The sequence below is a fragment of the Ambystoma mexicanum genome, chromosome 2p (genome assembly GCF_040938575.1).
Source record: "Ambystoma mexicanum isolate Mex_15411 chromosome 2p, UKY_AmexF1_1, whole genome shotgun sequence".
NCBI lineage: Eukaryota > Metazoa > Chordata > Amphibia > Caudata > Ambystomatidae > Ambystoma > Ambystoma mexicanum.
In genome coordinates, this window is record NC_090923.1 from 831,829,295 (window position 1) to 831,845,716 (window position 16,422).

Sequence of the window (16,422 nt, forward strand, 5' to 3'; positions counted from 1 at the left end):
GCAATATTTTGGTTAGGCAGACAGAATCGAGAAACACTCAGAGACAGGAGTTCAAGAGTCAAAGGGCCGGAGCCAGGCTCAAGTGACACCGGGGGCGTGTTGCCGAAGATCATACAGTCAGACAGTTCACGATTCAACGTAGCCAAAAGTACTTCGATATTGTCAATGTTCGGAAGCAAAAGTTATAAGAAGGAGGGAAGACAAGGGCAAGCCTTGAAAAGGGGTTCACCCAGTTTCCTCAAGCAGAACACAGTACCGTATTTCAGTGGTGCAGCTGGTGCCCTGGCAGTTGTTCCTGTTGGTTTCCCGCAGACCCACGATTCCTGGAGCTTCGTTGTGAAGGAGGACGTCTGAAGGGGGTCTGCACCACACAGGGATGAAGCCGGCAGCAGCGAAAATGAATAAAAGGTGCGCTCCTTAAAAACAGGAGAGGCTCTTCAGGTGGCTATCCGGACCACTACAGCAGTGTGCAGCGATTTCGACCAAGGAAGAGGATCCTTTGGCTGTGGAAGATGAGCAGGTTATCCCCACCAGGCTCAAGGGAAGAAGACTCCGGACTGGATCTTCTCTTAGTCGTCGAAGGGTAGATAGCTCAGGACTGCAGCAGGGCTTTGCCGGGACAGGGTAGTTGCAGCAGTCGTCGTTCTCTCTGCTTCTTTTCGGTTCCTTGTAGTTCCAGTGGCGACTCTCTGACTTCTAGCCCAAGAGACCTGCCTTTTATGCGCAAAACTCCCATTCACACAGCCTGGCTGTCAATCACGCAGCAGGGGGTTTGTCCAGCCTGGACAACCACCTCAACCAATCATGGCAAAGTGCAACTTGGGTTTCCTAGGATACCCTGTGCAGGGGGTTACTACACCCCTCCCTCACATTCAGCCCATCTAGACATCCAGGCGCCTTGAGGAGGGCTTCTAAGCAGAAGCCCGCCAAAAAAAAAGGTGAACAAAGAAGGCGAACCTAGTTTGCCGCGCAAAGTAAAACACAAGAAGGACTTTAACAAAAAGAAATGGCGAATAAACCCAACCGGAGCCAAAAGAAAGACAATTTGGTCAAGTGGGTTTATGTTCGAAGGCTAATATAATAGCCAAGAACAATACCACGTTTATCTAATATAATCGCGGGAGAAAAATTAGGGTAGATACCACTGCCACCAACCAAATCTAAATGTTGAAAGAGCGAAACAATGCTCTAGGAGGTACAGATAAAAAATGGATACGAATTAACCCTTTCCAGTACTCCATGGAAGATGGGGTGTACTGGATCTGTGGTAGATTGACTAATTAAAGTTAATGGAAGCTTTACCCTTTTCTGGGGGACTCTAGTCAGCCTCAGAAATGGAGTCGGGGGGAAGTCTCAAAGACAACCCTGTGCCACGGCACTGAAGGTGCTGTGTGACACACAAAAAGAAGGGGGCTAGTGAAGTGGTGTACTTCAGAGTCCACAATCACAAAACAGAGAAATACACATGGCAATATACAGGTAAGAGTGGGGAAAAGCTCATACTCTTACCAAGTGGAAAAAAATAAACTCGAGAAGTCCAGCAAAGCTGCTGGGGGACTCAGTAGGTGAGGGAAATTACCCATAATGAGAATTCTCCCTAACAGACCCACACCAATATATGAACAGGATGATCTTACTGACATCCTAGATAAAGGACCGCAGGAGGATCCTATTCTTCCTTTTCATGTGAAATTGCAAAGGAGAGTAAATACAAATTGGGAGACTCCAGAATTAGTTCCGGCAGTGAATAAGAAACTAACAGCCAAAGACAGGGTATTCAGAAGTGACCTCAGTTATCTGACTAAACATCCCACTCCTGAAAGTTTAGTGGTACAGGCTGCCACATCCACCTCGAAAGATACTCACATAAACCATAATACTTGAGACATCAGCGTAATCGTGATGATCAGATCTGGACCATAATAGGATAGCCCAGTAGGGGCCTCCTCAAAGAGAGTGACCTTCCCTATGAAATACCACCCTGTCCAAGCCAGTACGATATGGACAGGATGGTGGTTCACCTGGAAGAGCGAAAAAATACCACCAGGTATTCAATTCACCAGGCTGAAAAGAAATGAAGGTGAGATTTAATACAGGAATATGGTAAAAATATATTTATTGAAAAATGGTCAGGTGTAGGTGGTAAAATAAAAGATAATATACTCGTTTTTTTATCCACATTTTTTATTCATCTATCCATTTATCCATCTCAGCTAGCATCTAATCGCTGTTTCTTCTGAGCCTCAGAAGTATTCTCACCAACGCCATACTTCTGAGAGAAGCTCCCCAGTTGTGTCAATTTACTGTCAAAACATTATGATTTTGGACTTTTCCCTGCTAGAGATTACAAAACAGGCCTAGGGTCGGCCAGGAGGATGACCTGCTTGTTCCTGCCTGATCTCTTGGAGCCCAAATCTAAAATGCCAAACTGGCACCTGGGTCACATGTGAGTCTAGGCTCTTGGAGTAGCTGTGCACATAGGCACCCACAGAGAGACTTGCATATATGTAATCAAATCCCACCATGTAAGGCCAGATATTAGCGAATGCAGAAACAGCGTTTTTAATGTGGCGCAGATCTACGCAGCAAATGAGACACTTTAACTACCTAAAACAGGCAAATATTTCCAACCAAAAATAGGGAATACAAATACCCCAAACAAAAAACTGGTGTACCTGCAGAGCAGCTTTAGAGGTCGGAGCTCTAATATCGCTACTGCCTGACCTGAGGATGAATTTGAAGGCAAGAAGGTACCTTTTTATCTGTTTAGATGCATCACCTGACAGTTATCCCCACTGGAAACGGGAACAACTTTAGCAAAATATAATTTTTCTCAAAACTTAGAAAAACAAGTATATTATGCCAAATTCAAAATCTTCTCTGGATGCCTGACTGCAGGGTTATGCATTATTATATCACGTGTGCAGGGTATACATGGTAATATGCCATTATTGTGCTGCAGGGCATCTGGCGATACCCTGGCAGGGGCACAATACATCCCCCTTTTGGAACAAGGCCGGGTGCCGTGTGACCACTGTGGTGATGCGCACAGTATAAACATTGATTAACATAAAATAACAAAACAGGCTGTGTAAGGGAATGTGACACGTTAATGGGAGCAGTAAGCTGATAAGTAAATAGTAGGCATAGAAACAGACTATTTATTTATTGGTTTCATAATGTATCTCTGATGCTAACTAGTGGTGATCTTGCGCTGATTAGCCTGAAAATATAGCCGCTTAGGTCCTGAAACACCAGAAAAAAAGGTGGCAGCTACGGTGCACTGTAGGCTAGTTTTCCATGGTCAGACAAGGAATCTCACTTTCCATGTCTCCCAAGGAGGAATGACTAGCTATATTTTATTGTGATATTGGGGATTGCATTTTAAATCCATATTCTTTTTGTATTTATTTAGTAGTACAACAGATTCTATTTGTGGGAATGCTTAACCATCAGACACTGAGGATATGGACATATGCTTGCCCTTGAATGCCAATTGTGGGATTGCACAGCCGTCAGACGCTGCAGATGTGGCCAATGTGTCACTGCATGGGAATTCTTTTGTGCTTCACCAAGTGTACATGGAATGGTTACCCCAACGTCTTATCAGAATGCTTTATTTGCTTTTGCCAAGGGGCTAGTCGAGTCTTTGGCCTACGTCGTAGCAAGTGTTTTTTTTAATTCACCAAAAGCCATCGGAATCTGGGGCCCGTCGAATGGGTTTGTTGCTTCAACAATGGATTTCGGAACAGGACCCCAACTACCAACAAGTCATGGGAATGTTTGATCAATGGGTCTTGACGCCTGCCACCCACTGGGAGATAAAGTGATTTGCAGAAGATCACACATCGTTCAGTGGTGAAGGTGGGAGACTGATAATCGAATACCGCCGGGATGGTTGCCTTATACTGACTCAGGAAGGTTTTGGGGGGTAAGATGTGAGAGCGCTATTCCATTTCAAAGTGAAGGGGTTATTGAGGCGGGGTGTGGGTGTAACCACTGCTCCCTACGAGGAGCCGTTGTGGGCAAGTCCTTAGGGTACAAGTGTTGCCAAAGCTGATAGTGCAGGCTTTTGTATTGGTAAACACAATTTACGCATAAAGCGCATTCAAATGCTTAATGGGTGTTAAAATGTCAGCACATTCATGCCGGGACATGCATTGTCAAAAGCCAATAGTTTTATTTAAAAGTTTCAGGATTCGGTACAAAAAGAAACACACATTGTCCAAAGCAAATCGTTTTGGGTCTTTTATATTAGCACTATAAAACCACACTTTGCCTATAAAAGCAAATTCACATAGGTCTGCCATGCCTGCCTCTATTTACACTTCATATCAAATCTATATCCAAGTTTAATGTTGCTAGCCATTGAAGCTAACTTTATAGTCTCTATCATTGAAATTATAAAATCATGACATCTATACTATATATAGAATGTATATCTGCTTCATATAACGTTGAGGCGGAATCACTCTCTGTTGTCATCTCTGTGCCACTCTGCAAAACCCTAGATTCACAGTCCCTGTCTTTAGAGCTGACTTCGCTCTCGACGCTCGACTGAGCAACATCGTCGAGCGTTGCTCCCATCTTTATATTGATTTTTATTTAAAAATGTATATTCACTTAGATCAAAACTAATATAAAATGTATACACACTTCCTAAAAAAAATATACATTTGATATAAAATCTATATATAATATTTTTTATATGAAATGTATATTAAGTTTATATTAAAGCACATCAAAATGGTGCGGGAGTTAGACCGAAAACAGGGGGCGTGACCTCCTGTCAAAATGTAACATGAGAGAAAAGGTGGCTCCTTCTACTACTTGCTTTTCTTACATGGGTTAGTGATTTTAGTCAAAGAGGGGTGGCTGTCTACGATGGGGGTTATCATCTCTCCCTGCTTTCACAGTCTTTCTCAGACCATCCAGCCGTGAAATAAGTTCCTAAATCCCAGCGTACTCAAAGAACACCCATATGATCCCCTATCCCCCCAACAATGACGCTCTGCCTTGCTTGTGCAGTCACATTTCTAAGTTCGTTGCTTACTCTCTTAAATTAAACACATGTATAATCTATATTGCCTCATCAAATCCAAAAATCTTCAGTCTCCATTCTATACCTACGGGTCTTTTTAGGGCGCAGGATCAAGTTATTTATTTTTCAGTATGGGCGGTATGTCTCTCTTTCTGCCCAACTAGAAAATTAGAAGGAAAACGTCTGTCACCTGCAAAAGTTCCGTAAACACTAAAATGATTTATTTTCCTGGGGTGGGAACATGCAGTAGTTTCTTAGTCTTTGTTAAGTATGACTTTGTTAGAGTAAACGTTGCTGTTATAGAGGTACAAAGCTTTGTAACATTGTTTTAAATTGTATCGTGTTATATTACAGGCAGAGCAATTAAAGCCTGGACATTCCAAGTCGAACCAATTCTACATTGCAAAGGTACGACATCATGGCATTTCTTAAACAAGAGACGATTCTGTTTGTGGTATGCGCTATAATAATTGTCTATTTCTTTCTTATTAATAGTAGGTCAAATGAAACAATATATGGTTTATGTTTAGCATGTATATCCATATTTGTGAGAGTTATAACAGGAACGCGCAATGGCTAGCTTAGTTTTTTTTCTGTACGAAAAGAAAAACCATTGTGAAAAGCCGATAATATACATGAACATCAAACCTGAAGCATATTTCCTTTCACTCCTGCGTCCCGTCCCCTTTTTACCATTCTGTAAGGGCGTCCCTCCCTAAGGACGAGACCGTAACCTTTTTTCCTCCAAGACAGTGCATTTCCCCTTTAAGTGTAAGGTGCGCCTAGGCACGGCTACAGACGTGTCCGCGCTTCGGTATCCCCGCCCTCTGGCACCTTACCTCAGTTCCCTTTTCCACACATTTTTCCACACATTGGAATCTGACCTTCCTCTATTGCGCTTGTATTTATGTATTTTTGCAGCACAGTTGCGTTCGCTGCTTTTATACTGTCAATCCTTCACCGGCCTCCGGTACCTCGCCTGCCCTCAGAGCATGTTGCCCCGTCAGGCTTCTGCAGGTGTCCCTCCTCTGACAATTATTTTCCTGCGTCAGATCCACACGCGCTCTGCCTCCAGTGTTTAGGTGCGGATCATCAGTGGGAAGGCTGCGTAGCGCGTGACTGACTTGCCCCACATTCCCTGAAAACCCAGTTAGCAAGGGGAGGGAGATCTCCGCAGCATCCCCTCCACACCATCTCAAGGACTTTGTATGACTCAAGATCAAGCCAGACAAGGTAAGTGTTTATTAACTAAAGCATCCCGTAAAGGGAATTCCCTTGCTAGGAATTGTCCCAGCGGGAGGGGTCTGAAGGATCCTAACATCAACCAATGTCTCGAGACTCGTAGAGCTTAGCGGCCCACAGGCAGAGGGGCCTTTGGGCCCTCCTGAGGCAGCTGCCGAGTGGCTGGAAAAGCTCTCACACCAGTACACGTCCTGAGGGACAAGGTTGCTCTAACACTGGTCCTAGGCCCGAGGGGGTGCCTACACGTACCACGAATACAGGATGCTAGCCTGAGGACCGCAGGCCTACCCCCGCCCACCCCAGAGGTCGTTTCCATTACCTAATCACTGCTCGAGAGCTGTAAGGACCTAAGAGTTCATGAGACAAAATTCAATGACATCTTGACAATATACAAATATCTGTTCCTAAATGCCTTACTTCAACTCTCTTCTATAAATAACTCCAAGCTTTTCAAGGCTAAACTTATTCCATGTCAGAGGAAAGGAAATGACATAGCCAAACATATGTGCGCTGCCCTCATCTTGAACAGCGTCATGGTGGCACTTCTACAGCTTTATCTTCTTCTCTACCTATCTTTGCCATTGATCTTATTTCCTTCTTTACCAACGCCTTTCCTTGCTTTGCTGCAGTACACATCAAAATGTCTAATGTTAGACCTTTTTTTCCTGTTTCACAACATTTGATAACTGTTTGCTTTCTCCAGCATGTTTGCTACAGTTCTTCTATTTCCTAATGCAGGGACTGACTTTGCTTTGTAGCGTGCAATTCTTTCGCTAATCATCAGTCATACAACCTCCGTTTGTACTAATGACCTTGTTCATCACTTTACAGGATTTTTTTCGCAATCCCATATTTTCCTAAGTGATAGTCAAGAACTTTGCAGAACTCCTCAGACAGTATTGTCAAGCCAATCCACTTCTTATTGCTCAGTAATTTCTATCATTAGGGAACTATCTTCCTATAGAATTCCTTCCATTGTGCCTTAACATACAATCCAGATCATATCTTTACCATTTGGGAGCGAATAATACTACCCTGTATTCACATTATCCCCATGTTATATTTACACTCCTGCCTTCTTCATGCATTCTAATTAGTTGAGGCAATGGAGATTGCGCAAGATATTTATGAGATGTACATGTTTGCATTCAGTCAGCTTTTCCAGTTACAGTCAGGATACTGCATCAACTGTTCAATTATACTGTTGATGCCAGGAACAGAAAGTTAAAGTATTGTATAATTGTGACGCCATGTTCTTCAGCTCTGAGATCCAGTGTAGCTAATCAGACATACACATATCTAAATAAAACATAAATTAACATAAACTTATCTTCTACCCTTGTCCTGAAGTTTCCTGCCCAGAGCTCGAGGTCCTGCATCATGCAAAGGAATCGGGAAGCAAGCACTTCCTGGTTCCTGCACATGCATGCAGGGACCTGAGCGTTGGTGCTGAAATGCCCCGCTTCAGCCTGCTCTGTCTGTATGTGCAAGGAGGCGCAGGAACACCCCCTTGCACATACAGACATGCAGTTCCCCAGCCAGCATTTCCAATGAGCTGTGCAAGGCTGGAGAAACAAAATGCCCTCAGCCTTGCATGCTCATTGATCATGTGGGGCTGGAGAACTGAACTTTCAAAGGCAAACAGTGTTTCCCATTGACAGTTCAGCCAGCCCAGGAGTGCTCCCTCAGCTGGAATGAGCAGCCGAGGGAGCGCTCAGTGTTTCCATGCGCTGGCTCCTCCATAATGGGTGAGGTAGCCACTGGATCGATGCTGTCTCTCCCATTATATACAAGCCTCCCCTGCCAAGGGCTCCCCCTGTCCCACTTTTTCTATTCTCATTTTTTGTAAAAAGAAACAGAGTAACTTTTTTTTTGTCCAGCTGTGGGCACAGTTGTAGGCGGTCTCATGTGGTGTATGTGGGTCATGCACAGGGCTCCTCAGCCACGCTAGCTGCAGATATCCTGAATCACCTACATTGGGTGGAATATGGACATTAGTAATTTGTCTCATACATGGGTCTGCAGTCTCAATGAATCTTGCAGATGTTAGCCGTGGACATTCTTGTTCTTCATCCCCATGCAATGTGTATGTGTGATGGGTGTGCATCCTTTGTATATCATGCCATGAATTACTTGTCCTGCACATGCACCCAGTGACTTTGGGGCGGGTGTTCTGTGGCATGTCCCGGTTGACTGTGTGGGTCTGTGCTGTGCCACACTTCAAGTTGAATTGTGGGACATGTGGTCTAATATGTAATTGTGATGGCAGCAGTGTGTGTCCATCACCATGTGTGTGTCCAGTTGTGTCAAACGTGTGCATGCACCCTTGGATGCCTCCCATCGATGGTGCAGGGGCTGCATGTGTGCTGCCAGTGCCTCCTCTTGACATGCAATGCTTCCTGTGGCTATTCCCCCCATGTTTTCTTGTGCTTCAACGTGCATACGTGGCAGGTTTTGTACTCACCCACTATCCAGGTCTGTTGTCCTCTGTGCCTCTCTATAAATCCCGGCAGTGTGCTATTGCGTAGGACCATGGAGTCGTTGGTGGATCCTGGGCAGTGGCGTATGATGAGGTCAGGGCCACAGGTCTCTTGCTCGTTCATGGAGTGGTAGTGCTTCCCATTCCTGTATACGACCTCATGGGCCTGGGGTGCCACCAATGCGACATGTGCAGTCAATGGCTGCTATCACATTGGGTAGCTGATGGTGGGCAGTGTGATGTGTTATTTGACATGGTGCAGCAGGGCATCCAGCACCTGGCCCAGGACTGCTCTGAATGTTGACTGTGCATGCCATGCATCATAGCCACGGAGTGCTGGAAGGTTTGCATCCCCAAGAACTGCCACCAGCTTCAGGGGCACAGCTGCTCCCAATATCTTCATGTATTGTGGCCAGCAGCTCAGTGATCGTCTCCTTGGCAGTACTCAGTTACCAACTAGGTGTCACTGAGGGCCTGGGGTAGTGGCCTGATCCTGGGATTGGGTGCTTGCCTTGCTGGGGCTGACCTCCTCCTTCTCCTTGTCATTCCACCACCCCTCTGTACTCCCTGTGGCTAGCCTTGTTGTCCTGTATCTCAAGGTCCTGGTGGAGCCTGAGCAGCTGCCTGTCCCAGCTTCCAGCAAATAATGCCAGCATGGGGTTCTGAACAGTGTTTGGGGCCTGGGTGGGTCTTATATAGCCCTCCGGTGTGAATTGTGTTCACCTGTGGCTTGATTGCTGTCATCTGGGTTCATTTAGCTTCAGGTGGAGGCTGGGGGTAATTCTCAACTGTATCAGTGCTGGTTTTGGCACCAATACCGCCATACATGCACTTGTGATTGGGCTGTAATTACGCTTTGTGTTGTCGGTGCTATTAGCCACCGGCTGCAGTGTTATTTCACTGCATATCTTTGATGCAGAAGTATTTCTACAGTATCTACTAGCAGAAGGACGGCATTAGCCTTCAAAGACTTGAAAGAAAGCGGACGCGCAGCAGTGTGCTGGAGTGTGTTTTTGTGTTTCTGGGGTGAAGGCGTGATGGAATGTCTCCCATGCTGCTGTCTGGGACATTGATCATACACTGTGCTGTGGAGGCAAGGATTGTACGGCTGGTTAAAAGCTGCACCATCGCCAGGAGTTTAAATCACTCATTACAGGACTTGGGCGATTGCTGAGATAAGCCGCTGCGAAGCGCTGCTAACTGGGTGTTCTTGAGAATCATTGGGAGTTTTTCCCTTCGGGCGGACAATGTCCCTGGATGCCAGTATTCAAGTAGGCGTCTGGGCTCGCCTTCAAGTGAGATTGCATGCAGCCCCTGTTAGATCTGGCAGCCCCAACCTATATCATTGATGTCTCCACCTAAGATCGTAAACCCTAATGAGTCTTGTGCTGTCTTCTTCTAATCAAACCCGTCAATGCGTGACTGCTTACATTTCTTCCACATCAGTGGCGATGGTCTCTTTAATATAGACACAGGAATGGAGGCTCAAACCCCTGTGCAATATGAGAAACATATGGAGCAAGGGGTGCCAGCGCAAACTGCTTTTTGAATGGGATTATAGGCGTGGGTAATTACATTGAGGACAATGAAGCACTTGAGGCTGTGTGTGCACTGGAAGACTGTGATACTCAGGGAATCCTGGATGCTATTTCTTTGGGGCAGATCGAGCAGCTTTCAAATCTGGAAATCTGGAGAGGGAGAGAGGGGCAGTTGTTTTGTTTTTTTTTACATTTGTTTTTATTAATTTTCTTAAATGAGCAACATACAACCTTCACAACATGCTAACAAACCCCAAACCTCCCCACCCCCCCTCCCTTGACACACCATAGCTTGACATTGACCACCAGTTCTGTAAGTGCAGTCTGCATGGGCATTTGTTATCATTATTACCACTGATCAGTCTTCATGATACTCCAGCGACGCTCGTCCTGTGGATGGCATCGAACGCTTGACCCCAGGTCTGCCGGCCTAAGTCTTTCATCCATTGCGCCTCACCAAGGAACCAGCAGCTTCAATAGCAGGTTGTTGGAGCAAATAAAGTGTGTACGCATCCCACATACCCGTATCACAACACTGTTGCCTATTCATCGATCCCCATCCATTCTCCATGTCATTACAATGCATAATATCATCCTTCCATTGTGAAATTTTTGGGGCAGCTCCCTTCCCCCACAGCATGGCCACTCTCCACTTAGCCAATATGAGAAGCAGGGTCACCAATTTCTGCGTTCCTCTAGGAACCTCTTTAGTATAGCCCAACAATCCCATCAGTGGGTCCGGGTTCACTGTTTGGCCTATGATCCCACCAATCGTTTCAAACACTCCTTCCCAGAACTGTTGTATTTTCGGACAGCTCCTGGCAACGTGAAAGAAATCGGCCATTTCTAGGTGACACCTATTACATCTCCCTGTAGCCCCTGGAAAGAATTCCTTGATTCTAGCAGGCGTGTAGTAGAATTGGTGTATATATTTGAAATGGATCAGTTTGACGCCAGGCTCATAACCATAACGAAGACCAACATTAGAATGGGACTATTTCCTTGGGACTATTTAACTAGGGGAGGTTCAGCCAACATGGAGGCACACACATAGCTCAATTACAAGAAACTGAGCTATGTGGTCTAGTCTTTTGGGTATGGCAGGCCTGGGACTACTTTACCTGGACTACTTTGGGTGTGGCAGGCCTGGGACTATTTTACCTGGACTACTTTACCTGAGATTATTTAAACCGCACCCAAACAGCAGAACATGCTTTTCGTTATTCTGCTGTGTGCAGCTTAACGCTCACCGTGTCCAGTTCTTTAATGGCAGCTTACCTGAAACCAAGGACCTCCAGACAGAGAAAGAACACTACGACACTTACCTGGAACAGTATCCTGTCTTCAATCGCCGACTTCAGTTCCACTCACCTGAAGGTACGAACTCCATCATCCCGCACCACATGCATCCTGGAATACCATAGCTTGGAAAGAGGAGAAAGAAAGACAGCATTAGTAAGCGTTTACTCACGTTTCCTCCCGAATGAAGAAAGCCACACAATTCTTACCTGGGTAGTCATCTCCTGGTCAGTATCATTGCTGGAACATTACGGCGCTCGGCGAGGAACATCGCAACGTGCAAGGAGAGAAAAGGCACAGGTTAGCAATATAAAAGGCGAAACAGCGCTGTGCATCGCGCATTACTCACCAGACAGCATTGCGCACACTGCGCTTTCGCCTTCCGGCCCATGCTCATCTTCATCCTGCATGACAACACCAAAATACCTTTCCATACCTAAAAGGAAAGAAGCAAGACATTATTATTCGAACTAAGAGGAACATAAGAACTTCATATAAAGACTATAAAGCAGCAAACCTACGGAGTCGCAGCAGGCCTGGATTCCCACAGGGGGGCTTGCACCAGTGAAGTAACTTGGTCGCTGCTCACCCCCCACATCTACGGGCCCCTGCCACGAGGAGCAGGATGGAGAATCCACCTTTTACAATATTAAGGTGAGGAGAGGGCCCAAGGGGGAGGAAGGAGTTGAGGCCAAGGGAGGTGGGAACACATAAAGACAATCTGGTATTCGATCCAGCTCTCCTATATCGCAGACCCATCTTTAACCAGAGGCCTTACCAAGGGACCGGGAGAGGGTCCGAGAGTGCAAATCATCCAACCAGGGCTGGGTGGCGTCCCCGTGGATACCAGGTGAGCATAACAGAAAGCTACTAAACACCAATCGGAGACTCGTCTTGAGCCTGAAGTATAAAAATACATCCAGGTCTGAGAGCGTCCCCCTCCCCCTCAATTCCTCCAGTGCCACAAACCTTCCCCCAGGGATCAGATCTCCAAAGCATGTAATGCCCAGTTTCTTCGCCATATCTACAAAGCTTTTTTCACTAGTAAGGGATATCCCTGGTGTGTATATAACCAGGAGCAGGGGCGAGTATAGAACTCCTCCTTTCCTTTTCTGTTCTAATTTAGTCCAGGCCGTACACGTCACCTCCACCAGGTTCCTTGGAGAGTGTACCCAGCTCGGGGCCAGCAAGATGACCTAATCTAAGCAGATTAGGCGCGGCTACCGCTCTTTCCACCTCAATATGGCTCCTGTCATGTTGTAACCAGTGCCAGTATACCAAAAAACCAGCTTCCGCTACCTCATAGTACATCTCAAACTCTGGCAGCGCCAGACCACCCTCTGAAACAGGGGCCACCAACTTGTCCCACGAGACTCTGGCCGGTTTACCTGCCCATATGAATTGCAGTATTGCAGCTTTCAAGCTACAAAAGTAATCCCCGGGACCGCCATTGGGGCATTCAGAAAGATATAAAGGAATCTCGGGAGAAGCGTCATCTTTACCACAGATATCTGCCCATATAAATTCAGTGGGAGCCTCTTCCATCTACCCAAAGCTTCCCTGGCCCTGCCCAGAGTTTTAAGGTAGTTATTATGGTACACTATCAGCGGGTCCCTCGCGATAGATATGCCCAGGTAATTTGTGGAAGTCATGTGCCATTGAAATCCCCATGTGTCCGGTAATTGGGACGTAGCTTCAGTTAGCGGGAATAAGACTGATTTGGATGTGTTCACCTGCAGCCCCGACACCTCCCCAAATCTCTGAACCTCCCTCATCACCAGATCCAGATTCACCCCAGGATCTTTAATAAACAATACCATGTCTTCGGCGTATAGTGAAATGATTAATTTGTGGTTATTCAATTGAATCCCCCTGTGCAGATGTATGTCCCTAATCCTTTCCGCCAGCACCTCGATCACCAAAGCAAAGAGTAGGGGTGACAATGGACATCCCTGTTTTGTCCCCCTCTCTAGAGGGATGGTAGACGTTAGTTGGCCATTCACTCTCTCTCTCTCGCTGTTAGTTGTGTGTACAATAATTTCATCATGCTTATATAGTGGGCCCTCATTCCCATACGACAAAGGACAGAGAACATAAATGGCCATTCAACCGAATCAAACACCTTGGTGGCGTCCAACAGGGCAGCCACCACTGAGTCCCCAGGAGGCACCGCTGACATTAACCCGAACATTCTCCTAAGGCCATTATGAGGTAGAGCGGCCAGGGAGAAATCCCGCCTGGTCCGCTAACACCATCTCTGGCATAAGGGGCGACAGCCTTGAGGCCAAAATCTTTGCTAAAATCTTATTATCAATGTTAATTAACGAGCATTCACTACCTGGTTTATGGGGTTTCAACAAAACCACTACCATTGCCTCCAACAATGAGTCTGGCAAGATTCCCGCCTCTAAACTGTGTCGATACATCTCAAGCAGGCAGGGCGCCAGAGAGTCTGCAAAATATTTATAAAATCCCACCGTGAACCCATCGGGCCCCGGCGATTTCCCAGACGGTAGAGACTTTATCACATCTAGCACCTCCTCAAGCAATAATGGGCGATTCAGATGTTCCCTTTGTGTCTCCGTGCACCAATGCAGCGCAACCCTATCTAAATAACCTCAATATCCCCACGGGATGCCTGTAGACTCAAAGAGTACAAGCGACTATAGAACCGGAAAAAACGCCGGACTATCTCCATGTCCTCAAATGTGTTATTCCCCTGCTCATCTGCAATCACCTGGATTCTTCCTGTAAACTATCCATTCTTGTCGCCCTTGCAAGGGTATGGCCGGGTTTATTGCCTTCCCACATTGCCGCAAATTAGTTGCGCTTCTCATAAACTTGACTTCCCTTAGCGCTAGCTTATGGAACTCCTGTCGATGCTTGCGAATCTCAGCTCGAGTTTGGTCTGAGGGGGCTGGGTTGGCCACCTGTAACCCTTGCAGGATATCTATCTTACTAATCAATTTAAGAATACCAGCCTCTCTGGATATGCATTTGCCCCTTATCACACACTTCAAGCTCTCCCAGAGTATCCCCGGAGATTGCACCGAGCCCACGTTTAGCTCGAGGAAGGTGTTAATCGCAGTTTGCAGACCATCCCTAAATACCGTATCAGAAAGGCCCTCGCTCTTGAATCGCCACGAGAACTCCACCCTGGCCCGCCCTACTACTCCCAAGTCAAGAAGCACGGGTGCATGGTCCGAAAGGGTGCGAGCAAGGATCCCAACCTCTTTAACCCTACCCAGCAATGACTGCGAGATAAGAAAAAAGTCCAGCCTCGAGGCCGACCCATGAGTATCGGAGTGACAAGTGTATTGCTGTGCCCCTGGGTGTCTCATTCTCCACACGTCGGCAACATCCCACAGGAATGCCACCTCCCGCAAACGATACATCCCTCTGTTCCCGCCTCCCTGCACGCCCCTAGATCTATCTAATTCAGGCTGCATCACTATTAAAATCCCCCGCCCAGATCACCTCACCAATCGATAGACCACCAAGTTGCCTATCTAACCAATCGAGGGCCTCCACTGTGTCGTTGTTGGGCCCATAGTAGTTTATTAATGTGTATAGCTTCCCTTGTATGGTGCCCTGCACTATAAGGCCCCTGCCTCCTTCATCCTTTATCACTGTGGTCTGATGGAACCCGACCCCATGGTGAATCAATGTACAAACCCCCCTGGCATATGTGGAGTAGGACAAGAAATACCTGTGGCAACCCCATATTTTCCCGAAGGTACTTTCATTGTGCCTCGTTAAATGTGTCTCCTGGAGAAATGCTGTTTCAACCTTATGTCTCTGCATATGCAGCAGTATCTTACGGCGTTTTATAGGGTACTTCAAACCTCTGACATTCCAGGTACAGAATTTAAGTGATGCCCTACATCAGGCTGGTAGTTATGACCCTCCGTCCCAAGTCGATGCGGCAGAGCATCTGTAGAAGTACCCAATTCAAGTGTGCCAAGCCCGCCCCCCCACCAACAACCCCAACTTGTCAGTGAACATAAGTCCCTTCCCCCTACCTCCCCTGCAAAACCCCCCAACCTCCAAACTGAGAACCAAACATAACCTCTACCCTGAACATACACATTAGCAGCTTTCGCTCAAGGGGCAGCTGCAAGCCCGACCCTCCACAGCACCACTACAGATACATTGGGCCTCATTACGAGGTAGGCGGTAGCCATGGTGCTATTAGCACCATGGCTACCCTCTTACCGCATTCCGGGTCCGGGTTCCCGAAATAGGGACTTACCGGGTCACTCCGACCTTGGCGGACCCGGTAAGTCCCCATTCCGGGAACCATTCCCCATTCCCATTCGAGCCCCCATATGGCTCAATGGGAATGGGGATGGAGCTAATAGTGGGCCCGTTATTAGCTCCCTGGTCCCTTAGCGGCTCCCGCTAAGAGCACCTGCTAAAACCAGGCGCCCATAGCGTGAACCACTAAGGGACCTCGGAATAGGGCGGTAAGGGTTTACTGGCACCGGTCTCCTTACCGGTGCCCGTTAACTCTTACCGCTCACCTCGTAATGAGGCCCATTGTCTCACAGACAGTATACCAAGCCGGATGTAAATGAGAATGACCCGCTATCCGTGGATCAAGTGCAACCCGACTGCAAGTCACTCATTATTCCCTTGTGATCTGGAGGCTCCTGGTAGCATATCGAGGAAGGAGGCGGCCTCCTCCGGAGTTTGAAAGAACAACACCTTGCCGTTATGTTCGATCCACAGTCTAGCAGGAAATAGCACAGCGTATTTAATATTCCTGTCTTGAAGCCGTTTTTTGACATCCAAAAATGTTTTCCTGCTCGCCTTCACCTTAT

General features: G+C 46.8%; 1 protein-coding gene across 2 annotated transcripts in view; it reads left to right on the plus strand.

Annotated features, from left to right (window-relative positions):
• Positions 1 to 16,422, plus strand: part of LOC138565943 (regulator of microtubule dynamics protein 3-like) — a 2,735,427-nt gene that overhangs the window by 1,921,033 nt on the left and 797,972 nt on the right. For both annotated transcript variants that reach the window (XM_069643047.1, XM_069643046.1), the window contains exon 8: positions 5,400 to 5,449. In XM_069643047.1, coding sequence (XP_069499148.1) covers positions 5,400 to 5,449 — 50 coding nt within the window. The remainder of the gene's footprint in view (positions 1 to 5,399; positions 5,450 to 16,422) is intronic.